The following is a 25,589-nucleotide window of genomic DNA, read 5'->3' on the forward strand; positions in this document are numbered from 1 at the left end:
AGAGGGAGGGGGATTACTCGGCGTTTCCCCTCTCGCCGTATCCCCCCCCTGCCCCGCCACCCACGCCTCCTCTGCTGTGGCCGACTGGCGCCACCACCCAAAAAAGAGAAGGACATTTTGTGAGGAGAGCGGTGCAAGAGGAGAAGGCGCAGGTCACGGGGTCAGCGTCAAACACCAGCCTCACCACTGCTGACCGCTGCCACTCTGTGCCAATGCCGAGATCGGCGGACCGTACGAGCGGGCACTGGGGCGGGACTCTCACTGCCACTACGACTCTCGACCTGTGGGCGCCAGCGAGAGGGGGGGGGGGGGGCAGAGGCAGGTGGCCGCGTATGCCATCCGCGCGTGGCCTCTCTCCACACTCCCTCACTGTTCGTCATGTGCGCCGCTCGCACCAACGGTGAGTAGCCCCGCGCTACGGGACAGGCTAACCATGTTGACACCAGCCAAGCCCTCTTCCACTGCCCCTCACTGTAGAGATAGGTGACGGTGTGTCGCTGAGGCACACCTGCGCTGCGCGAGGGCGCGGCCGCTCTCGTCGCCCTTCCCAAGGGATAGGCAAAGGCAAAAAAAAACCTACGTTGGCCACGGTATCTGCGAGGGTAGCGCCGCCCATTGCGCAATTCATGAAGCCAGCCGTCCTCCCTCCCTAGCACCAACGGCAGCATCGGCGGCTACGGCGAACTCGAGGTAGTCTGGCATACACGCAGCATCGATGGCATTGGCGGTCGCATGGCTGCCGGGGGTGTCCGATCCCTAAAGCAGCCACCCTTCAGTCGCTCTGCTTGATTGGCAAGGATGGCGGTGACGCGGACAATTTGCTGAAGTCGTGTGGCCCCTCGCTGTTCCCCATGCTGGACGATATTGTGTTCTGCATTGAGTATGCGTCCGGTGTGTGCGTCACCGAAGAAGGTAACGGCCGCGACGGGCCGACGTCATCCATCTCGCTCCACACCGAACCCGACGCCCACGACGCGGCGAGATTCAGTGGCGCACAGGTCATCTGCTGTGTCCTCAGCCCGCGCAGCAGCGTCGAGCAGATGAACAGCAGTGCCACCACGTAGAGGTAGGCAGCGAGGAAGTCGGGCACCGCATGCGGGTACACTGTGATTATGGGTAGGGCAACAAACACACCGATGCAGAGGATGACATACAGGCGCCACTCGATGCGGTCCTGCCGCGTCGACTCTGAAATCCGCTCCAGGTGGTACGGCATCTGAGGCGCCACCATGCGGAAGTAGTAGATAAACTCGTGTAAGTCAGTGATGCCAGCGAACTTGTGGCTCTTGATGGCGGGCATCTTGCGCTCCGACGCAGGAACCTCCCAGGAGAAGCCGAGTACCGGCTCGCCAGACCAGATGGTGCGATAGCCGTACAGAGCGGCGAAGCGCACGCTACTAAGGTCTGTCGCGGTCACCACCGGCTCGGTAACGCTCTCGTACACCGTGATAAGCCGCTCGTTTGTGAGCACGTAGAGCCGTCCACAGCTTCGAATGACCACGATGAGCAGCAGCGCAAAGCCGAGCACAACGACCAGGCCGCACGCCGCCACGGCCGTTGAGCCGCTCAGCTTTACAATGGCGTAGGTAGTGTCGCTCACGGAGGACAGTATCAGCATCCAAACACCAAAGAGCAAGCCCGCGAGCAAGCCCAGCAGCAGCCACTTATTCTCCATCAGAACACCGCGCAGCTGCGGTACGGAGTACCACATGATGAGCTCGTCTTTGAACAGGGTGGCTTTGAGCGCCTTGCGATACTGCCGGGAGAGCGAGTCAGAGGTGAGCAGCTGCGCCGTCTCGGCCCGCTTCTGGCGAGCCACACTTTCCGGCAGCGTCGCCGTCGTCGGGAGCGGCGCCGCCGGCATGGCGCCAGCCGCGCCGGCAGCCGCGGTCGCAAAGGCCGATACGGGAGCGGCGGCTGCGGCCGGGGTTTCCTGGACACCGGACGGGAATGCGTACCCCCCCATGCTATCCACGGTGTCGGTGCTCTCCAGAGTCGCGTTCGTAGCCGCCAACAGTGGCCGCGTCGGGTGTTGCATCAGACGCGCCGATTGCAACGGGAAGGACATGGACGAGGGCAAAGACGCCGTTGGTGCCGCAGCGGCAGCAGCGGTGGGGGGCGGGGTGGTGTCCTCGTCCGTCGGGGTCATGGCCATAATGGAGGCACCCTCAGCAGTGACAGCGCTGGCGGCGGTCATTTCAGCAACGGGCGAGATAACTAGCACGGTTGTCATGGGTACTCCGGCTGCGTCCATAGCTGCGGTGGTCGCCAGGCCGGCCGCTCCGCCGCGCGGGCTACAGCCAGCCACCACCGCGGCAGCAGCCCTGGGCGCGCACATCGCCGTCAAGACGCCGCCATTCCTCGTCAAAGTGATGGGCGCGGCGTTCATCGCCTCTATTTGGGCGCGGTACATCGTCAGCTCGGGGAGCTGGTCGAGCAGCGACCGCCCACGCAGCCGCAGCGCCAGCCTCAGGTATGTGGTCCTCGTCATGTTGCGGCACGCGTCGTTCAGTAGCTGCATGGAAGGCGTGCTACCCCCCTCCTCCTCCTCCGTCGCTGATGCGCCAGAGGTGAGGGAGGTGGCGCTGGTCGCGGCGGATGGCGACTGCGAGTTGGGCTGCTCGCACGGCGCGGCGGACCACACCTCCGAATGTGCCTCGCGTGCCGCCTCCGTCGCAAGGTAGAAGCGCGGTGCACAGCGGCGGTGACGCAGGATGTACCACACAAAGCCGCCGCAGAACAGGTACGCGACGATGAGCACCTCGGCGAAGTAAGCGTCCGAGAACCACGGCTTCAGCGACGCGGCAAAGGTGAGGACAATGACAATGGACGAGCTGAGGAGGGCGAGGGAGACGGGCACAAACGCAAAGCGGGCAACATTACACCAGAAGCAAACGTCGCCCGGGCCGAGAGGAACGGGGTGGCGGCATTTGCAGAGGGGGCAGTGGCCAGTCGTCGCTGCCGCCGTTACGATGGACGTGGCGGCTGAGGAGGCGGCTGAGGAGGCGGCGCGAGGGGGACGGGCATTGGACCTCAGCTTCGGCGGCGGCGGCGGCGCAGCCGGGCTGGATGATGCCCCCTCACCACCACCAGCACTGTCGCGCTTTCCGAAACCATTGGCGCAGCTATCGCGGCCGCAAAACGGCGAGGCCGCTCTGTGCCCCTTCTGCTTTGCAGACGGTGGCGTGATGCCTAGCACCGCGGCCACGTCGCCGTCGTCGCCGTGGACTGCCGAGTCAGGACGCCTGTACCGGCCTGCGAGGAAGTCGGACAGGAACGGCTCGTACTTCCATGGCAACTGGTGAATGGTTCGCATCCACAGGTACATGAGGATCGAGAGAAGAAACAAAATACATCCAAAGACAAGCGCAGCAATGGACGGCGCACGGCATATGTAAATGTTGTTCGTCGTCTGCGAGGCACTGCAGAACATGTCCGGGCACACCGCGTTGAAGTTGCGCTCGCGAAAGTCCTCGCAGAACTGAGTACGGAATGCGGCGATCTCAGCTGCGGTGTGCTCTGCCCCTGCCTCGCCATCCCCACCAACACCACCAGTGGCGAGAGTGCTACGATAGTAGGACAGCACTGTGCTGTTCACCTCCTTGCATGTCTTCGTGCTCTCGCACCAGCCGCACATCAGCGGCGGCGGCATGAGCCCATCGGTTTGGTCAAAGACGCACTCGCTGCAGCGACTGATGTCCGCACAGACATTGAAGGCGTTTACAGGTGGACTGGGGCCAACCAGGAGGAAGAGCACCACAGCAGCCATCATCGCCGCAGATCGGCGCGACATTCGAAACCATTGGCCCTCACCAGGGCGGAAACAACCCCGCCGCTTCACTGGCACCTCCGGCATAGCGCTTCTTTGCGCTCTTAGAAGAGCCAGCAAGCAAGGCACAGCAACACACCAACACACTAACGCAGCAGCGCTCCCGACCAGGACCCGCGTGCGAGAGCGAGCGAGAGAGAGAGGGGAGGGGAGGGGAGGGGAGGGGAAAAAGAAAGGACTGCGGGTATCTCACAAGGGAGTTACACGGAGCCGAGCATGGAAGAGAATGAGAGGAAGGGGGGATAGGTGGGTGGGTGATCGAAGGAACCCAGCGCTGACGAGGAGAGCAGACGCTTCAACGTTGTAGCTACGCTGTCGTGTACGTGGATCTGTGTGTATACGCGCCACTGTCTCGCTCGGCGTCGCTGCGCCTGCATGCATGAAAAGGAGAGGCGCCCGGGGAGGGGAAGACGTGGGGTGTGTGGGCGTGTTGCGTGTAAGGCGCGCAGTACGCAGAGAGGCAAAGGACAAGGGAGAAGAGGAGGGGAGGGGGAGGGCTGACGGTGGAGCGGAGAAGTTCGCACAGAGGGGAGAGAGGGGAAGGGGGGGGAAGTACTGTATCGCTGTACCGCACGAACGCCGAGTGCAGGTGTTGATGGGGGGAGTGGGAGAGAGCGAGAGAGTGGTATCTGAGCCGTCTCTCCATCGGCACAGAGATACTCGTCAGCAACGAGTGAGACTGAGCCGCGTGGGAACAACAGAGAAAAGACACGACGAAGACGATGATGATGATAGGGGGGAGGGGGAGGGGGGAGGGATCGCAGTCGGGAGTGGCGAGGCAGCGATGATGACGGAGTCGAGCACAGACGGGTGCCCTATACGCCTGGTGCAGGCGGCACCGATCGAAAAAATAGGGAGTGCTGAGTACCAACACAGCCCACACACACACACACACACCATCGCACACCTTACTGATGCACCTGTGCAGACAAGGGGGCGAAGGCACGCAGTACACGCATACCTCACCCTTGTAGGTGTCGGCCCACACGCGAGCGAGATCGACGGCCATGCCCCGTCTTCCCTCCCCTCCTTTCGGTGTGGGGGAGGGGGCGGCTTGGCGCTTATCTGTCCGCTGTTGGCGCCCCAGTGCGTGCACGCATTCAGCAGAGGGCACGCGATATGCAGAGAGAGAGAGAGCAAGTGTGTGTGTGTGTGGGGGGGGGGGGGGGGGGGGGTGCAGCTAATGTAGGAAAACGAAAGATACCGCTCCACCAGCCTTCCCCCCAGCACCCCAACACGCTAAGTCCTCCTGCACTGCACACTGTTCAGCAAGCCCACTCTGGAGGGGGAGGGCGGGAGGGGGGGGAAGCGGCCGAGAGTGAGACAGCCGGCGTCTTCACGCAACGCATACATCGAACGGTGGTGGGCAAAAGACGGCCGCAACGGGCCCAGAAAAGTGTGAGAGACGTGTGTTGCCCACACACACACACACAAACAAAAAAAAAAAATGCGCCCAGCAGAGGGAGAGGGAACCGAAGCCGGCGAGAGAGGCAGCAAAGGAGACGACCAGCATGGATGACCACGATGGCGAACACATCCACGCACGCGCAGCAGCTGGGGCATATCGTGAAGTGGTGCCGGCGAGAGGGAGAGAGAGAGAGACAGAGAGAAAGAGGCCGAGATGGGGAAAGTCCTATAGACGCGCCACGAGGGTCACATGTGTGTGCACCTTCGCGGACACTCTGGAAAGGTAAGTTAGGTGAGAGGGACGGGTGGAGGTGGAGGAGGAAGGGGAGGGGTGTGGCGGCCAAGCAGACGGCCGCCACACCCAAACGCAACCCCACACCGCTGACAAAATCAAGGAAAGGAGGGAAGAGGCCGCAGAGGGGCACGAGTGCAGGGAGGCACGCCGGCGTACATGGCGATCATATGAGCAAAGAAAGGAGGGAGACCGACCCTCTGTGTGTGTGTGTCCCTACGTGGCAATAGCGAAGACTCATCTCCTCCAGCGCACCACTATGGCATCCACCCCTCAACGCAGCTCCCGTTGCAACAGCTTCCGCTCGTCCGCGCGCTCCTCTCGTCGCCGGCGCCAGCGCTGATGGACGTAGCCAATTATCGCGCAAAGAATGAGGACGACCATCACCACCGTGCACACGGCGCCGGTGGTATAAGCGGCACTGGTGCCACTGAAGGAATCCGTGGTGTAGGCGTTCTGCGCAACCTGCACGACGGCACTCGGGTACCACACAAGGCTCTTGGTGGCGATGGCGATGGGCACGCCCGTGTTGCCGGGGGGAGGAACTATTGAACTACCCGAAGCTGCGAGGATAAGACAGTAGTCGGCACCCTCAGTCTCAGAGGCCGCCAGTGTCCGTTCCGTGCTGAGAGCGTGACGCTGTGCAGTTCTCGCGGCTGCTACGCCGACCGCGTCCAGAGGAACACCAGTGCTACCTACAACTGATGATACGATGCGTGCCTGCGCCGTAGAGGAATTGGACGACGAGGGCGGTAGCCTCATGGACACCATCCTCGACAAATCACTCAGCGTCGTATGGGCAAAGACATGCACTTCACGCTTGTAGGCGCTCAAGTAATCCTTGCGTGTCAGCGCCTTCAGCAGGTTCTGCCGCACCCTTGGAAAGGCATCCTCTCTCCGCAGACTCCATACAAAGGGTGCAAGTGGCTGTGAATCGGAAAGCCCAACAACAACCGACGAATTGCTCGAGTTCAGTGCGTTAGCTACCGCAGTACGTCTGCGCGTCCGGTCTCTGCCAGCAGCACTCGAGCTCAACGCATCGTACGCTTCGAAAGCCCCAGCGCGACGAGTCGCTGTGTTGTCGCTGGCACCTGACAGCACCAAGGCCGAGTCGCGGTCACCAGTCTCACGGGTATGGCAGTTCGTACCACCAGGACAGAGGCCAGCAGCAGTTGAGACAGCGACATCGCGTGCAAGCGCAGATAGCTGCGCCGGCTTGTCGGTTCGCCGTAGGGCGTCGGCTCGTGCTGCGAGCCCGGCCGGCGACGCCGACTCCCAGACGGAGAGGTTCACTCGGAAGGTGACCCCGAGCAGCTCGGGGTCTCTGTTGAATCGTTTTCTGACATCTGTGATCGCCACGCCCTCCACGCACACGCACAACGGAAGACGCGATGACGCCGCTGCGTTGTACTCGCTGCGCTGCACCGCGCCCATACTGCCGGAGCGGGTGTCGACACCGCAGCACGCACCCCCGCCGCCGTTTGCGATGATCATCCTCTCCACATCATCCTCCAGCGCGGAGCGGAGCATTTTCGCGTACGGCTTCGTCGGAGCTACAGCGTAGTAGTAGGATGCCCTACTACGGAAGACCGTTGTGTAGGTGCATGGCACGCGAGTCACCTCAGCCGCGTAAGCGTTGTCGGCAACCGACGTAGACATCATGACAGTGAGGGGTGGGAAGAGGGAGAAGAGCACAGATCGAGGCCTACACACAACACGCAGCGCGTTGTCGATCGATCCAGTTGAACCCCCACCTGCGAGCGGAGAAGTATGAAAAGAGGCGTGTGTGTGTGTGTGTGTGTGTGTGTGTGTTGGCCAGAGTAAGTCGAGCTCGCACTGCTCACCAGGGCTAGGCCACCACCAGCAATAATAATAGCGCCTCTGTGGGAAGAGAGAAAAAAAAAAAACCCCAATGGAAGGGCCAAAGAAGCGGTGGCAAGACAGCGGAGGAGGTGGCGCAGAGTAGAGGTGCTAATAAGGGGGGAGGGAGAGGGGGGCTGCGTCAACACGCACAGGGTACGCATCAACACCACCGAGCGAACATGAGGCAACAGCAAGTAATAAGAGCGCTTTGGCTGCCTGTCAGGGTGAGGTGTGCAATGCAGCCGCCGCGTGTTCTCTCCGCCAGCGACGCCTCGCATTGCACGCGTCACCGACAGCAGCTGCGGATGCGAAAAGTCAGCAAGATTCTGCACGTGCGATCGAGCACCACCGTTCGAAGACGACAGGGAAGGGGGGAAAGGGGGGGGCAAACCGTGAAGTATGCGTGTGTGACCCGCCCCTCCCCCTGGCGAGTGCACAGTGCACTCGCCAGGGGGAGAAAGGGGAAGGACGGTTCGACAGCCCCTTCCCGGTTTAGAGCCCAGAGCGTCGATGCACGCATGTGTGTAGGACTGGCCTCAGCAGCAACTGGGCGGCGCAGCGACGACTGTCCATGCGGTGTAGGCGCCACCGCCGCCACTTCCTCTGCAACCACAGCCAACAGTAGCCCATGCCCACGCCTACCACAAAGCCGCCCACGTGCGCGGCGTGGCCGACGGTCTGGCCAGGCATCCGTACGCGCCACGCAGACTGCAGCGCACGCCGCGCCGCCTCCGCCACTGAGTTCGGGGCGCCGCGCTCCGGTGCCAGCTGCGCGACATAGAGGTGAATGATGTCGGCAGTAAGCAGAAGAGCCTCCGGCACAGCGAGGCAGAACGCGGTGATGGGGCGGCCGTAGCAGACGGCGCTGAACCCAGAGAGAGCACAGATTCCCGCACTGGCCCCACACATGAGCATCTCATTGTTCACTACCTCCTGCGCTGACACGGCGAAGTTGCTGCTGTACACCTCCACGCGCTGCCAGAGCGTCTTGACGCCTCGTCCAATGGAGTCCAGGATGCGTTCGGCAGCACTACCAGGTGCAGCACTGTGCTTCGTGTTGGCAACAGCAGCAGCAGCAGCAGCGGCTCGCGCAGCACGCTCTCGGCGCAGTGCCAGCGCAAAGCTGTTGTAGAGCATCTGACAGCCCAGTCCACCGACGGCACCGCCGACGGCCCACACAAGAAACGCGCCGGCCGAGCGAGCACACGCCTGAAGGCGGCTCTGCTCACCCCATATGGCGCACATCTCCAACGCCATCCTCTGTGTGGCAAAGCTCGTCGCCGCACCGCTGGTTGCACCCCGTCCCTCGCCGTCGTGCGAAGTGTCTGAGAGGCGAGCTGCCGCGGAAGGTGCCGCGGGGTCTGTCATGTTGCCGAACTCGACAAGAGTCGCGGCGAAGGAAAAGACGTTGCTGAGAAGGTGTGTGGATGAAATGTGCACGAACAGGTGCGTGAAGACCCTGGCAGGTTGTTCGGAAAAGAGGTCGACGCTGAAGCCGTAGCGCATCACGCGCTCGGCACAGTCTGCATCCGTTGGCCAGCGCCCGCCAGAGCAGTGGACATTGAGGAGGACGAGGACCGGGGCGAAGCGTATGGCGGTGCAGATTGGATCGATACGCATCACTGAGGAGCGTGTACGATGAAACGTGAGCAGCTCTACGCAGCTGTGGATGTACTTATGATTCCAACTCCTCTGAAGGAGTCACTCGGGAAGGGGGGAGGGGGAGCGGACCCATGTGCGTTCGCTGCCGGCTTTCGGTGAGCACACGCCGGGTGAAGCGGGGGAGGGAGGGAGGGAGGGGGGAAAGACGAGTGGCAAGCTGAGTGCGGTGGCATCGAGCGGTGCATGGGGAGAGAGAGAGAAAGAGCGAGCGGGGGAGAGGTACAAGAGGTCGCCCTTTCAGCGTTAATTATTACGTTCTGCCGTATACTATGGGTCGATAGGCGTTCCATTCACTCTGCAGTCGCCTCTCCGCCTACTCCCCCCGCAGACTTCGCTTACCGACCCCCCCCCACTTTCCCTTCCCTACCCTACCCAGCCGTCACCGGACGTAGCCACCGCCATTGCGCCACACGTGCGTTGACGTACGTCAGCGACAGTAACACATGAGGCTCTTTCGCATGCGAAGAAGATGCGACGTGGGCGAGGGTGCTCAACGCGTGGCACGGTAAGACCCCGCGCGTAGAAGGCAGAGGAAAGTGCGGTGGGAATGGGGAGGATGTCGGGAGAAGTGGAGTGAGAGCCGAAGTCGAGTTCGAGCAAGGCGCCCAGAGAAAGATAGCAGCAGCAGCAGACATGTACTCGGGAGCACGCCGACACACGCACACACACACGCACACGCACAGGTACGACAAGCAGCAGACGTGCACTGGCGCCTGCCGTGCCGCGTGCACAAGCCTGCGCTCATCCTGGGGAAGGAGGAAAAGAGAAGCAAAAAAATTCAGAAGCGAGCAGGATATACGAAACGGGGAAGGAAAGAGGCACCTACAACACAGTACGGTGCGCTGCATGTGTAAGCCACTCGTACACACAGAGGGAGAGAGAGACGCCGGTGAGGAATGATCGATGTTGTGGACTAGACAACGCCATGTGTGAGCCCGAGAAATCGATCCACGCGGCGGACACAAGACCGCACAGCCACACACGTGCACGCCCACGCGCTGATCGGCTGCACAGGAGCGTCAGACTCATCTTCCTGCTCTTCTCTATCGGCAGCGCCAACGCCCGGCCTCCGCGAAGACTGGTAGTATACACAGATGGCCCAGCCGAGGTTCACTGCTGACGTGCGCCTTGGCCGGGCTGCTGAGAACCTCCTGGCAGCCCCCCACTCCAGTGCCGGGGAGTCGTCTCACACCATCGATTGCGGGGTCACCATCATGGTGATTGCCACGCACGGCTGGTGCTTGGGGTGCAGCGAGGCCTTGGTAGCCATATGTCCGCCCTGAAGCTGCGGAGCTGGTTCGTCTGCGCTGTCAGCACAACACCCATTATCGGACTGCGAGTGGGTATGCCGCCGCACAGAGTCCACATCGTCTGCGACTTGAGGTCGTACTTGGCGACAACTCTGCGGCCTGCATAGCCTTGCTGTGGATGCTCATCCGCCCACACGCTATCGGTTTCACCCTCTGGTAGCTGACCTCCAGCGATATACGTCACACAGCAACTGGCCCCCTCCCGCGTGACGGATGATGCCCCTCCACGCGGTAGTTCGTGAAGTCCTCGACGCGGATGGTGGCCTTGATGTCGTTGAGGCCCGTCGGCGTGAAGGTGAGCTTGTCGGCGTCGTAGGCGCTCTTTTCCGAGAAACCTTCGGCATTCCACCTCCACGTCACCGCGAGTATTGAAGGTGGCGGCAACGGCATACGCAGCTTTGGAGAGGGGCCCTTGCCCTTGCTCACGATCCTCCGACTCGCCGCCGTTGGGTGAAGTCAGTGGTCAGCACGCCATTGCTGCTCTTTGGCGTAGCCCTTGTAGAGGGTCGCCGCTGTGTTGGATGTGCGTTGGGGAAGCAAACGCGAGAAAGAGGGGTGCTCTGGTTGTCGCCTCCCACGCCCTTTCGCCTCGTCGCTTTCACCCCACTTAGGGAGAAGGCTCGGATGGAGTGGAGGAGGAGGAGGAGGAGAGAGAGAGGGAGGGAGGGATTAGGGGGTCAGGTGTTCAGTGAGGGGTGGGGTTTCTTCTCCAACGAGCCCGTTCTCTGCCGTAGAGCGAGAGACCCACTCCAACCTGCGCCCGGGCCCATCACAGGCACAATCGCGTGGTGAGCAGTAGCCATAGACATCCGCTACAGCAATGCACCAACTTCGTCGTCTGAGCACCACCCACCCACCCCCGCAGGTCGCCCTTCACAGCCACTCCCGCCATGCTAGTTGCCGCGTCGTGCGTCCCTCGCGGTGGCTCAGACTTCCCCCACCAGTGAGCAGTGCGGGCCGGGTGAGACGCGCTCGAGTCACGCTGGGACTCCGCCCATCACATGGATGGCACAGGCGTGTTCACTGCTGCAGGTCGCACCGACGCAACGCCATCCAGGGCCTGACCACCGACATGAACAGCAATGCATCGCTCTGGCTGCGCTACGTCATGGCTGCTTGGCCTTGTCACGACCAGAGGTGGCCCAGCGTTGACAGGAATGGAGAGAGGGGAGGGAGCTGCCTGAGCTTCCATGCACAGAGAGTGGGGGTACTGGACCCTTTTAGAGGCCACGCGCTAAGGTGCGTCCCCCGTCATTAGGGCGGTGATGGAGAGAGAGAGAGAGAGATGGAGGGAGTGGACCACGTGCTGTGGCTTTATGACCGCGGAGAAAATGCAGGCAGGCACTCCCGCATACGCCCATGCCTCTGAGCAGCGAGCGCCCCCGTTGTCGCCCTTCACGCCCCCCCCACTACCGCCACTTTCTTCCTTGGCAGCATCCGTTGACCGAGAGGAGAGCGTCTTGAGTCCCAGAGGCGCAACTCGCACACAAGCCTTCGGGGAGAAGCGAATACAGAGTTGAAGTAGCGCTGCCATGGCGTGCCTGCATGTGGCCACCTTCGCTCCGAGAGCGACGCGCCCTGTGTCCCTGCCCACTAGAGCTGCAAGAGCCTATTCCACTCGACTCTGCGTCCTTTCGGTTTGTTTGATTTTTTTTCGTCTACGTTTTCTCCCCCAAGTGCTGGTGTTCGATGTTGGCTTACCCCAAAAAAATTTTAACTCTGCTACTGCACGTCTATGAACGAGGATTTGACTACGTTTGCTTCCCCATGGGAGGAGGCTGAGGAGGAGAGAGACAGCGAGGGAGGAAGAGGAAGGAAGAAGGGAAAGAGGGGACATCCGCGCAAGTACGCGCATGCCGGTCTGCTTGACTGCACGTGCGTACTTTCCTGGGAGGGCGCGTGTGTATCGTCGTCGCCCCCCGCCCTCCCTCTCTCCTCCTTCCTTCCCTGAGTTCCGAGGAGGAGTCAGCGCCGTCCTTCTCTGAGGCTTCTGCGCGTCGTACAGCGGGTTGCTCGATTGCGTCTTGTCTCTCTGATGTTGACCACGGAAGACGTCAGTACCAAAAAGTTGCCCGCCCTGCCAAAATGAAAGAGGAGGGGAAAGGGAACTCAGAGAGAGAGAGAGAGAGAGGGGGGGCGACGACGACGACACACACAGCACACAGCACACGCACATGCGCCTACACATCTACAGTAGTACTGGTAGCTAGTAGTAGCGCACGCCGAGCACACGAGTAGGGGTTCTCTCCCCCTCCCCCCTTCGTGTGTGTGTGTGGGTGTGGTGTATGTGCGGTGTGTCAGCGTCGACTACGCACGTCCACCCCTCGCCCCCCCCCTCTCTCCCGCTCGCCCTCTCTTTTATGTTTTCTCCGCCTCTCCACACCACACACATACACACGTCCTCAACCCCCTCCCCCTCGCTACCCACCCCTTCTCTCATCGCCGCACGGCTTGTCTCTAAGCTGAGCCCCTCCGCGTGAGAGGGAGGGAGAGAGCGGGGCGAGAATGATGAGGGGGGAGGAGGAGGCGACATGAAAGGCGACTAAGCGCATACACGCGGCTGCAGCAGACACACGCAACAGAGAGAGAGGGGGGAGGGAGGGAAGGAGGGAGGGAGGGAGGCGGTGGAGAGAGAGGGCGGAAGCGAAAAGAAGAGGGAAAAGAAAGAGGGAGAGCCTCGATAGCCTTCAGCACCACCACCAACAACAACAGCAACAGCAACAACAGCACCGACGACAACGACAACGACACGGAGTATGTCAGCTAAGTTCGTAATAAACTAAAAGAGAGAGAAAGAGAGAGAGGGGGAGGGAGGGAGGGGGGGAAACCGTAATAAGTGAAGAAACAGAGGTGGAGGGAACGCGCATGGGGGGAGGGGAGGGGAGGGGGGGCGACAGACGCCCATACACACAGACAAGCCCGACACCCACGCGAGGACAGACCTGTGGCTGCGTGGAGAGATGACAGGGATGTTTTTTTTTTGGTTGTTGTTGTACGGGTCCTGTTGCACACGCGTACTGCCCCCACCGTGCGTCTGTGTGGGAGGGAGGGAGGGAGTGAGGGGGGCGCGCGAGGGAGAGAGTGCCGCATACACACACGCACACACGCCATCAATCCGGGGGGTGAGGGGGAACTGAAAACGAAGAAGGCAAAGACGGTGAAGGCTGAGGGGAGAAGAAGAAGAGAAGCGCACGCGCGCAGACGTGCTAATACAGGGGAGACTACGAAGTGGAAAAGAGGCGAAAAGAGGGAGGAGGGGGGGGGCGTGATGAGGGGAGAGAGAAGGAGGCGAGATGTATTTTCCCCTCCCTCTCGCCTTTCACATCCTCTCCGCCCCATCGCTCGCTCGCTTTCTTTGGTTCTCGGTTTCATTTTTCTCTCTCTCCGGAAGGTGCCTCTTCGCTTTGGCGTCTCCTCCTAGAAGAGCGCGCTCAGCTTGAAGGAGGCGAGGAGGGAGAGAAGAGAAGCGGTGGCGGCGTCTCTCTGTGCAGATGTGGGGGAAGGAGGGAGGAAGAGAATGTGTGGAGAGACGGAGATAAGGCGCTACTGGCGGACTTTGCTCGTTTGGGGCGAGGAATGCGACAACGGGTGGCACTGTCTCTCTCTCTCTCTCGTCCGGTGCCTGTGTACAGAGTGAAGGTGGTGTGGGGGGAAGGTCAAGCGCCACCCCCGCAAAGCGGCACCAGTCATCATCCAAGACACGGCAGAAACAAAAAGCAAACCAACCGGCACCGCGCCCCGGAGAGGTGCAGAAAGAGGACAAGAGCGCGCGCGCGACAGGGGGGGGGGGGCAAAGTCACGGCGAACACCTTCGCGTGTTGCGCTTCTGCCTGCCCGCTCTCGCTCTGTCTCTGCCTCTCATCCAGTCCGATGCCTAGTGGCCACAAACCCCACCGCCACTACCCAAGAGCCCCATCCCGACCTCGACCGCTATTTTCCCCTTCCACTGCGCCGTTCATCATCTGCCGCTTCCCTTGGTTTACGCGTGGCCCTCTCATGACATGTCTTCGCGTCCTTCAACGCCTACGAGTGTGTCAGCTGCACACCGACCTTCAGATTCTCGTCCAGCGACAGGCACACAGCCCAGTTGTCCGCCATCTTCGCGATGTAGGAGACCACCCAGTTCATGTTGCGGTTCATGCGAGCCTTGATTGTGTTGGCCGGCAGCACCGGACACGTGGACTCAATACCCGCGGTGACGGCGGTACCCTTGTCGCCACAGCCGCACCCGCACACCACCTCAACGGCAGCGCGCACCACGCACTTGTTGCCACACAGCATGAAGGAGCACGGAAAGCTGGCGCTTGTATGGTATGTCTTGAAGCGGTTCGTGCGGAGCGCCACCTCGAAGCCCTTATCCGCGTAGCGGCAACCCAAATTCCAGTTGCAGTCGTTCGCGCAAATGTTGTAGACGGCACCGCAGCCGACCTGGCAGTTTGGCGCCACGTCGATGCCCATGCCGAGCTCCACATGCTCCGGCGTGATTTTCTCGTTGATGCTCGCGAGCTTCGAGAGAGCCACGCACGTCTCGTGACTGATCTCGTAGTGGCACTTATTCTGGAGGCGCTGAACCATCACCTCCACCTTGTGGCCATGGAGTGTGTAGTGAGCCGTTCCCTTGAGCTCGCGCATGATGTCAGGGGTCAGGGTGACCTTTAGGCCGCCGTTGCACGCCGCGACGTACTCGATATCAGCCAACATCTTTCCACTGGAGTTGACCTGGGGGTTGATGAAGAAGGTGTCCTTGGGGCCCTTGTACTTGCACTCCAGAACCCATGTGTTTGCGGCAGGGAAATTCTTATTGAGGAGGTCATTCGTGGACTTGTTGTAGTCCTTGAAGAGGGAGGGGGTCGAGTAGACCTTCCCGGTCGACCCCGTAAAGCAGGACTTCTCGCGCGACATGGACTGCTGGGAAGGGAGGGGAGGGGAGAAGGGGAGGGGAGAAGGGGAGGGGAGCGAGAGAGAGAGAGAGAGAGAGAGAGACGGGTGAGGACGATGAGAAAGCACCTGGATGGAGGGACGTTGGCGGAGAGATGATGGCTCTAGCGCACCCCAACCATCATGTGTGTGTGTGTGTGTGAACGGCGGATCGGTCATCCGACGGGGAGAGGGGAGGGGAAAAGGGAGACGGTGGAAACGAGGAACGAGAAGGGCCATGTGAAGGACAGCGCGCAGTAACTCACGCACAGAGACGCTCGAGTCCAGCGATGCGAACGCAGAGCAGAATAGAGAGGAAAGCAAATGCACAACGGTAGCGAGAGAGGAAGGAAGGATGAGAAGGGTGTGGGAGGCGTGGGGAAGAGGGGAGGAGTGATGTCACTGTGGCAGTGCACATCCAGCGCGCGGGCACAGAGACACGGCTGTGCGTCTGTCCTTCCTCACACTTCTCCTCCCCACCACCACCACCACCTCCTCCCCCTCCCACAGATACCCTCCCTCTCCGTCTCTCGCTCTCCTCCTATCGCTCTCTTTTCTGCAAGCTCATCAAAGGCCAAAACACTTCACGGGGTAGCGCGTATGGTGAGGGCATGCCGTAAAGAATCTCTCGTTGGGCGGTGCACAGGCTCTCCATGTGGTGTGTGGAAGAGAGAGAGAGAGAGAGAGCGGCAGAGAGAGGGAGGGGGGAGGGAGGGCAAGGGTTGGCCCCCAGCATTCACCGTCCAAGGCGCAACTTCACCGCAATGGAGAAGGGAGAGGGCCCACGAGGAGGAGAGAGAGACAGACAGAGAGAGAGAGAGAGAGAGAGAGAGGAGGAGCAGGAAACAAGGCGAGACCACTCAGCGCTGGCAACGAGTCGCACCTTCAGGAAAAGAAAGTTCGGCTCGATGTCGCCCCGTGTCCTCTGCACTGCTATCCCCCCCCTGCCGCCCGACCCTCCTTCAGCAGGCGCCACCACCGTGGTCACCGCCGCCAGTGAGCCACAAAGCGCGTACCATCGATCCCAAGAGTCGATCGTTGTGCGTGGCGCCGGCCGCCGCGCTGGACAAGGTCGGAGATGTGGCTGCCTTCTCAGTGTCATCAGGAGTCGCACTAACACGTGACGGCAACACAGGCATCGCTGACGCTGACGATAACATGTCCACCGCCGTGGCCTTCATGGGTGGCAGTGCAGCGGAGCCACTCAGACCCGCGCTGTTGTAGAATGCGCGCTGTTGTGCGCGGCGACGCGCGAGCGCGGATATGGAGAGGTACAGGTGTGCTGGCCCACCTGAGGAGCCGTTCCGCCTACCGTGTGTCCGACACGGCGTGGAGGCGCTTTCTGTCTCTGGGAAAAAAGCCGAAGTCTCTGCATGCCATCTGTGGAGACTTCCAGCGACGTCTGCAAGGCCGTCTTCGCACTGGGCGAGGTAGTAGGACGGAAGAGAGAACCGCGTTTGCGGTAACGGCGGTGAGGGCCGCTCACGCGGCTCTAGTAGTATTGTGGAAGGTGCCCGCGCCGGCGCTGCGCTGCTTGCCGCCTCCAGGGGAAGGCAAGGGATAAGACCGTCACTGCCAGAGGCGCCCGTTGCCCGAAGCGCCGTCGTCACCGCAAGCGGTGTAGATGTGATCAGTAATGCACCACCAGTCTCGAGTGAAGCACCACTGAGCACAGCACTTGCATCTGCGGCGCGTCTGTCACCGTCGTGCCTCTTCTTCAGTTTTTCTTTCCCGGCTGAAGGCGACAAGGCGGCGGTGTCAACTCTGACGCGGTCTATCGGCGCTGACACGAGCAATGCGGGTGGGGGACAACGCGACTGGCTTTCGTGCGAGCAACGAACGGGAGTGGCATGAGCATCAGAAGACGACGATGATGGTGAGGGGGGGGATGTCTGTAATAGCGCTATTGGAGCTGCCGCCGCTGTTGCCACGAGAAATGTCACTGCCCCAACCGTCGGCGCTTCCTCTGTGGGTTCTCTTGTCACCTTCACCATCACCACCGAAGCTGCGTCCTCCAACTCTGACGACTCGACGTCACACGCGGCCTGCGCTGAGGGTGTCATTGCAGCAGCCATCTGGATACCCTTGTCCATCCCGAGAGGGTCACCACGACCTTCCAAGATGGTATTAGCTTCCCCCTTACCTACCAGTGTAGTCACTGTGTCGGCGGCTGTCGTTGTCGAGTCCGCCCCGACAGGGGCTGGAAGTTGAGCCATCGGAACCCCAAGAGAGCGCATCGAGAGGTGGGCTGAGGAAGTGCCGTCTTCGGTGGTGTTGTCGTCCTCATCCTTGTCCTCCTCGATCGCCCTCGACGCTTGGACCAGCGCTGCCCTTGAGGTCACAACGGCATAGGCACTCGCCCCTCTCGCGCCGCCATCATCAGCGGTGGCTGTGAGGAGGGAGGCACCCTCGGGAAACGGCGCGGCCGGCAGCGCCTGCGATTCCAATGCTGCCGTCCTGATGGCGTGCGAGCTGACGCCGCTTCTGCCGCCTCGACTGCTCCTGTCGTGACGGGTGGGTGCCGCAGCACCGCACTGGCCTGACGCTCCGGCAACGGCGACAGCTGTGGAGCCGGCTAACGTAGTGAACGGCTTCGCCTCGCTCGTACTACTCTCCGGAAGCGGTTGTGTCGGTGACGCCTCCACGCCATCCTTGCCGTCCTCGTGACACTGTGAGGGCGAGGCTGCCGACTTGGCGACCGCGCCACGGTCCTCTACGCCGCTGTCGTCGTATGCAGAGCCGCCGCCGCTGGCCTCGCCACAGACGGGCGTTTCAGTGCGGTGGCGCCCTTCATCCTCAAATTCTGGGTCGGCGCCGAGCAGGTCAGTGTCATCGGTGTCTTGCGTGTAGCTGTCCGTGTCGACGTCGTCCCCGTCTTCCTCGAATCCTCTGTAGTCAAGCACGTACGGCGAGGACACCCCCAGCAGTGGGAAGGGGTAGTTTTGAGGCGGTGAGAAATGCGGCAACGGCTTCAGCCGACTCAGCACGTGCTGCGTTCTTGCTGTGGAGGTGAACGTCGAGTTAAACGTTGTGCTTAAGCACGGCGCATCGAAATCCGTGTCGCATGCGGCGCCAACGTCACCGCCACCGCCGGCAGCAACGCTGATCCCCAGAATGGTCTCCGCGACTGACGGCAGCGCTGTCGAGGACCCAGACGTCATCGTTGAGGACGTATTCAGTCGTGACCCAAGCGCCGCCATGCTGGCACTCAGCGTCACGCTTGTGAGGGTTGTTCGAAGTGAGCTCGCCGTCGCAGCCGAATGCCCTGAGGAGCTGATAGTGAGGATGCTAGACCAAGTCTGCATCAGCTGGTGCTGGTGGTGCTGATGTTGCTGCAACGCTTGATGACGCGCAGATGCAGACTGAGAGGGACTCGGCAAGTCATGTGCATCGATGTTCACGTAGAAGGAGAGCAGATCACGGCCATCTTCGCTGTCCCTGGCAGTAGCCTCGTCCGGGGCAACGTCACCCTTCGCCTCCTTAGCCTCACTTGCCCCACCACAATCTTCGCCGGTGTACCTGTCCGCGTATGCAGGCATGCACACCGAGCCAGACAACTGCAGACTTGTGGTCAAAGCCTCGCTCTGCTCCACGTCGAGTGCCGCTGCAGCCGAGCTGATACAGAGACCGGCATGCCTGCCAACGTGTGCCGCCCACGACTGCAGTGTCGGGAAGGGGACCATAGAGCTGGGGGTGTCGGCTGCAGACTCCTCTCCCTTGAACTGCTTCGCCAGAGTGGCCCCCTCGCGCAGCTCTGCTTCAGTTGCTGGAGTGCTGTGAACCACTTCAGTGTGTATCAGCTCGGTCAGCGTTGGCAGAGAGGGAGGCGGGCATGATTCGCGCTCGTCTGTCGCGGAGCTGCTGGGATGGACCGGCAGCGATGTGGCGCACGCCAGCGCACTCATCGCGTTGACCTCTTCCTCATCCCCTGTCTGCATCCACAGCACGCCAGCGCTATCGGCCGAGCGCGTCTCCAGTGAGGTGGTAGTCGATGTTGGCGTCTGCGGAGGATGCAGTTGTGCCCATTGAGGCACCGCATGCAACGACCGATCCTTCGTTGGGGTCCCCGGTAGTGCCACCTGTGGGGGTGTCTGCAAGGCGCTGCCCTCAACAATGTTGCTGCTGCCGCTGCTGCTGCTGCGCTTCACAGTTCGATCCGCGTCCTCGCCACCGCGCAGGTCGTGAAGGGCGGAGTCGGAGGTCGGCATTGGGGGTGGGGAGGATCGGCCATCGTCTCGATGCCGTGGTTGCAGTTCTGCTCGCGGGGGCGGCGGTGGTGTTGCTGAAGGGGCAGAGGAGGATATGCAGGCCTCTGCGACTGTCATCGTTGTTGCAACGGCTGAGGCGGCCTCCGCTCGTGAAGCTAAGATGGTTGCGTATGAGAATGACAAGCCTCTTGCAGGTGCCACGCACGGATGCGCAGCTGCAGAAACCGCACCACGCTCACTCTGTCGCTGTGACAACGACGGCGGCGAGGCTGCTGACTCGTAAACAATCGAGAATCCTGAAGAGGCGCCGGCACCGTCAATCACATCTTCACGTGAAACCTTCCCCGCCCTCGCCGCCCCCTCTGATGCCGCATGCGCGGGCAGTTTGTGAGGCGCCTTTCCCGCAGCGTCGGCGCCGTCACTCTCGCTACTCTCCTCTAGCTGGTTGTCCCCATCCGCAGAAAGAGCGGACGTCGCTGCCGTACCTGTGGCAGAGCTTCGGAGCACTGGGCTGTAGTAGGTGCAAGTATCGGCGCCGCTTTGCCGAGGCAGGAGAGAGTCCGGCATCATCACCAGCGCGGCTCCGGACGGAGTGGGGATGTCATCGCTGCCGTGTCTCTCGCACGCAATAAGCTCCATCGATCCATAGGTAGGTGGCACATCGCTCCGCTCGCCCTCGATCTGCGTGTCGTGCGAGGAAGCAATGGCCGGAGGCAGTGTCGCTGCCGCGCCAACGTTGTGCGGTGCTCTGCTCATCTCATCCTGAGCCACCATTACCACGGCAGCAGCCGCGGCGGAACTGGGCGGGAGCGCGGTTCCTGAGCGCGCCTCCATGCCAATTTCACCAGGCCTTTCGTGACCTGTCAGTGGTAGGGCCGAGGAGGTCGGTGCTCGCCCACAGCCCTCGTCTTGCGCATGGATCGCGGTACCGCTGGCACTCATTGCCGCTGTCACTACGGCAGCAGCGCACGGCACGATGCTGGCGCGTGCATTGGAGTCCAAATCAGGCGTCGTGTCAGCAACTACCTCCTCTCGCTGCACCTTGATGAACGGTGCCTTGACGGGAGGGGACGGCATGGCGAACAGCAGCGTGGGCGTCGACGTCGCGCTGGGTGGGGAGGTGAAGGGCGTCGCCGGCACCACGCCTGAAGAACGCGCGCACGGCCTCTGTAAGGCAGACGCACAACCGCCAGCACCGCTGTTCGCTGCCCCGTACGAGGTGGACGATGCACTCGGCACAGTCGGTACCACGGCCAACACCCTGGAGGCACCACCACCACTCGCGGCGGCGGCGGCGGTGGTGCCTCGGTGAACTGCCACCGGTGGGGGAGGGGGTACGGGCGACGGCAGCGGTAGCATCCACATGGACCCTGATGTCCCAGCTGCAAGGGGGCAGCTACTGCTGATGTCGGCGGCACCACCGTCCACGCCGACCTCCGAGTACCACGCGCTGGAAGGGCTGTGGTGAGGCGCTGCGGTAGGCGGGGCTGAGGTGGGAGCGGTGCCGCCGTGGGCGAGCGGCTGATGCAGCGGAGGGGAGAGGGGGGTTACCGTTGCGACCGGCGGTGGCCTGTAGTTATTGGGAGAGGCAGCGCCGCCTATTCGTGTGGACGGTGCCAACTGCGACAGGGAACCCTGCTGCAGCGCCGGGAGGGGGAGGAGGGTGGAGGGAAGCGTGTACAATGACTGTCCTCCACTGCCCGTCATCGCTGTCGTTGGTATCGCTGGCCTCGGCAAGCCCGAGAGCGCGCTGACCGCAGTACCGACAGCGTAGCCACCACCACCTCCGCGAGAGCTAGAGCTGCTGCTGGAGTTGTGCATGCGGCTCCCACTGCTGCTGGGGGCGTCGTCCAACACGCTGGTCATCGTCTCGGCGCTGCTGAGGCTTGTCATGGTGTTGTGGATGTAGATGGTGCCAGACGGGGACGTGTTCCGCCACTTCGACAACGACGTCGGGGATGTGGTGCTGTGGTGGTGGCTGCTGCTGTTGCTGTCGCCGCTACGGTAGCAGTCCGAGTAGGTGCACTGTGCCAGGGCGGTGCTCGTGCTCGGGGACGCGCTTGTCCGCCTTGCCAGGGAGGTGGGGGCCGCGGTGGAAGACGAGAAGCTCATTCGCGAGCCCTCCTCGTCGCCTGTGAATACAGTGGGAGAGCCGTTGACGGCAGCGGCCAAGACGGCGGTGCGTCCAAGCAGGGACGAGGGAGCACTACCGTTGCCGCCCGCCAAGACGCTGTCCAGAAGCGCTGCCTCGTCAAAACGTCGGTGTTGGGTGTCGCGGTGGCGACCCGAGGATGGGTTGCCCCTCATGGGGCCGCCCAGTCGTCGCATCGTGGTGGCCGTCGTCGGCGCCTGCTCGCCACACGCGAGAGTTCGTCTCTCTGCCGGTGCCGCTGCTAGCGCAGGGCTTGAGAAGTGAAAAGAGGGGGTAGTGTCGGGTGGGCCTTCTGACAGGAGCGGCTTCGAGGCACCACTGGACGCATTCTTAGCCGTCGTGGCCTCCCCATCTTGCGCAGTGACGGCAGCGCTGCTCGGCTTCGGTGGGTCACATGGGGTTGGCGAGGCCGTCACGGCGGTAGATGGCGGCGACGGCGGCGTTGCAGACATCGCGGCGCCCCTTTCACAGGGCGAGCCCAGCGCCTGCTCGTCCATCGGCGCCTGGCCCTGTGCGAGCGCCATCCGCGCACAGTCCTCAACCGCAACGCCACACACCGACTTAGCGACGACGCTGATGCCCAGCCATAGCGACTTGAGGTGCTGCTCAGTAAGCCGCGTCAGCCGCTGATGCCGATAGCCGTTTAGCGACGATGTGTAGAGGCCTCTAACGTTGAACGTCGCCGCTGGCGATCCGTCGCCGTCGTTGTTGCCGTCACCGTCGACATCACTGCCGTTCCAGTGCAAGCCCTGTGAGCACGGCAGCTGGGAAGAGGCCTTTCCATCGCTTGCGCGAGCTTGCAGAATATTGCTGCCACCGTCCCCACCCCCACCGATGCCATCAGTCTTCTTGTCTCTCAGCACCTTCTGCCGAAGAGAGAAGCTGGCCGGGCTCATGGCTGTTGTCCACTCCACGATGCCCACGGGATCGTCGCTGCTATTGAGCATATTGTCCACCCCTTCTGCCTCATCGTCGTCGCCCGCCCTAACGTCTGCCACTCCGCTTGGGCCCGTACGTTGTGCGTCGCCGGTGTCGACTGCGGCAGCGGCAGTGGCGCGGTAGGTGGCCTCTGCAGACTCACTGTTGCCGGCGATGGCGCCACTGATGTCCTGCGCCGTTGTCGCCCCCGCGGGGCCAGAGCGATGCTTAGGGAGAAGAGCTCGCAGCTCCTCCAGGTGGCTACGCACGCTCCTCGCATCGATGAGAGCAACGCGCATTAGTGGCATCAGATGCGCTTCACGTTGGCTACGCGGTGTGCGGGGAGAGCGGCCTTGAATGATCGACGCCGCCGCCGATACGGTAGGCGGCAGCTTCCGCCCAACTAAACCCGCACCCCCGAGCGATGGGGCGGCGAGTCGCCGCAGCTTCCCTCGCTTCCACGACGGGAGCGCTGGGGGTGCCAGGGGCGCCGTCGACGTCGCTGCGGAAGGCACTGTCACTAGAGCTATCGGAGGTGTCTGGGTACTGAAACCCAACGCTGCCGCCGTGGAGGCTGTGTGGCAGTCGTGTAACTGCGCCACCGAGGCCGCCAACGGCGAGCGTGATGAGCTCTCCGTCAGGGAGGACGACCACGAGCGCGCCGCCACAAACGGAGGGGCCTCTCTGTCGCGCCCGCAGTCCATCGAAAAGGCGCCGGGCGCACTGCTGCTCGGGCCCAAGCCAGAGAGTTCAGAGTCATCGTGGGAGAGCCACAACCGCTGGCGGGCTGGCTTACCCTTCTCCTCGCCGTCCACGTGCTTGCCGCTCTCAGCAAGCTGCGGCGACGGTTGCTGAGAACGGCAAGCACGGAAGGCGTGGCTCGATGCACTCACCAACCCGCGCGGTCGACTTTGGCGGGGACTGCGGTTGTTGCCAGCGCCATCGCTCCCCTCGCAGCTGCCCACCACTGCTGAAACATCCACAGCCACACCAATGTGCCCTTGAAGCTGACAGTGTTGCGGCTGCTGTTGCCCATCTGCGAGCTCTGCAGCTGCAGCCCGGACTTCTGGATCTGAGTGTCGCAGTCTGGCCACGGAGGCATCGCACAGGGATGGAATGGCACAGGCAACCGCGTTGCCCACGCCGACGGCCCCCGCGCCGGTGGCAATGCGCTTTATAGAGGTCATGGGCAGTGACCCCGCAGTCGGCGCCGCTGCTAATAAGCCGGCGTGGGATGGCGGGCGCATGGGCAAGGATGAAGACGACAGCGAAGATGAGGTGGGCAGCATCACTGGCACGCATGACCTCGGCGCTGTACCCTCCGCCGCACCACTGAGAGCTGCGGTGCCCGCCGCGACAGAGCTGGGTAGGGGGGACGCGGTCCTTTCACCGCCAATCCCACCTGTTCCGATACAGTCGGCGCGGTGACCCGTACAAGGCGCCTGCGGTGGGTACTGAAACGGCGGCGTGGTAGACGCCTGCCACACTCTTGACGTGTAAGGCGGGACAGACGAGTTCACTGTCGCTGCCAGCGTCAGCTGTGCCGAGGAAGGCGGCATCGATGCAGAACAGTCGCCGCTCCCGTCGGAGGCGTTCACTTGACCGAGAGTGGCAGCGAGTGTGCCAGCCATTTCCCTCCCTCCGGTATGCGTTGGCTCCTCCACCATCCAACGCAGGCTTGCGCGCGACGATCTTGGCGGCGCTGCGCTATCGTCTTGGATGCCGTGGGAGCTGACAAGCCGTGTTGCGCCGTGGCTGCTGGGCCCGGGGTTTCGGCTCAGCGGAGAGGCGATTCCGGATGCGGTCGTGGCAGCAGCACTCGAAGACAGAGAAGAGTTGGGCGGGTTTCGCACCGCCGCAGATGGCGATGTACTGCGAGCTTGCCACTGACACGGTGGGTACCGAGCCTGCTGATGAGCTGCATTGAAAGAGCCTGCTGGCGTCAGTAACCCGCGCAGAACACCAGCACCAACGCCGCTGCCGCTACCGGTGCTGCCTCGGTGCATCACGCCTACCATCGCCAAGGGGCTGAAGGGCCCATCGAAGGTGCTGCTGCGGCCAGTGCCTGCTCGCGATACGGAGTCTGGCTCGTCGCCTCTCGTGCTGAGAGGCACTGGCAGCGGAGAGGAGAAGTCAACTGGCACCGTGCCGAGCGGAGCGGCGATGACGTCATCACGCGGAGGCCACAGCACTTGAAAGGACCCAGTCGGCGGACCAGTGAATGAGGAAGGCGCCAGAGACGACATTCTGGTCGAGCTGGCCGACTGCTAGAGAAAAAAGGAGGAGAGAGGAGTTGGGGAGGCGATATAACGAGCCCCGAGGACATCGACAGAACCAACGGCGGCCCGGAGGGTGTGGGGGTGTGGGAGACGATGGAAGAGTGAGGAAAGAGAGAGACGGGGGACCTACAGAGAAGAGCAAAAAGGACCCCGAATGCGAGCAAGAGAGACGCCAGAGTATTATGCGCACACACACGGAGAGAGAAACACAGAGAGCAAAGAGCTGAATGAAGAAGCAGCAGCGGCAGTAGCAGAGACACGCATCCGCCGCTGATGGACGACGACGGTGCGAGAGGAGGGGAAGAACGAGGGAGGGAGAAGTCGGAGAGAGCTGACACGCAGGTCGCATTCGCATTCGCATGCACACGCGCGCTGAAGGTCGTGCACGCAAACCGTGACATGAAGAGTCGCATGCGCCGACTCATCGTTGTAGTTCGCAACTTCGAAAGACAGAGGACTAGACTGGGGTGCGCAGGCTGAGAGAACGAGCATTAGTACTTCACAGGGCGTGCGTGACACAGACGAAGGCTCGACCAGCAAAGAGAGGAAAAGGGCAAAATGGCGGTTCCCCAACGACGCGAGCAACGCTGGAGAACAGAGGCGCGACCCTCACCCCAGGCATTGCGTACAGGGCAATCTCAGCTCTCTCCCTCCCCCCCCCTCCTCCCTCACGTCGCGCCCCTCACACGCACCGTTGTGGACACCTTCGCTCAGCAGGGTAAGCCAAGGACGAAGCGACAACTTCTCCTGCA

General features: G+C 62.3%; 4 protein-coding genes across 4 annotated transcripts, besides 1 other annotated feature; all 4 read right to left on the reverse strand.

Annotated features, from left to right (window-relative positions):
* Positions 1–772: 772 nt before the first annotated feature.
* Positions 773–3,856, reverse strand: LPMP_020320 (hypothetical protein; the record flags this gene model as incomplete). Its single annotated transcript, XM_010699875.1, has 1 exon — positions 773–3,856. One exon carries the CDS (start codon positions 3,854–3,856, stop codon positions 773–775), a length of 3,084 nt encoding a protein of 1,027 aa, XP_010698177.1.
* Positions 3,857–7,883: 4,027 nt separating this feature from the next.
* LPMP_020330 (rhomboid-like protein) lies at positions 7,884–9,011 on the reverse strand (the record flags this gene model as incomplete). The annotated part of the gene is made up of 1 exon (XM_010699876.1): positions 7,884–9,011. The coding sequence occupies one exon, from the start codon at positions 9,009–9,011 to the stop codon at positions 7,884–7,886; it is 1,128 nt and encodes a 375-aa protein (XP_010698178.1).
* Positions 9,012–11,072: 2,061 nt separating this feature from the next.
* Positions 11,073–11,623: a repeat region.
* Positions 11,624–14,386: 2,763 nt separating this feature from the next.
* Positions 14,387–15,265, reverse strand: LPMP_020340 (voltage-dependent anion-selective channel, putative; the record flags this gene model as incomplete). Its single annotated transcript, XM_010699877.1, has 1 exon — positions 14,387–15,265. The coding sequence occupies one exon, from the start codon at positions 15,263–15,265 to the stop codon at positions 14,387–14,389; it is 879 nt and encodes a 292-aa protein (XP_010698179.1).
* A 977-nt stretch (positions 15,266–16,242) lies between these two features.
* On the reverse strand, positions 16,243–24,804 carry LPMP_020350 (hypothetical protein; the record flags this gene model as incomplete). Its single annotated transcript, XM_010699878.1, has 1 exon — positions 16,243–24,804. The coding sequence occupies one exon, from the start codon at positions 24,802–24,804 to the stop codon at positions 16,243–16,245; it is 8,562 nt and encodes a 2,853-aa protein (XP_010698180.1).
* Positions 24,805–25,589: the final 785 nt, after the last annotated feature.

This window comes from Leishmania panamensis, assembly GCF_000755165.1.
Source record: "Leishmania panamensis strain MHOM/PA/94/PSC-1 chromosome 2 sequence".
Lineage (NCBI taxonomy): Eukaryota > Euglenozoa > Kinetoplastea > Trypanosomatida > Trypanosomatidae > Leishmania > Leishmania panamensis.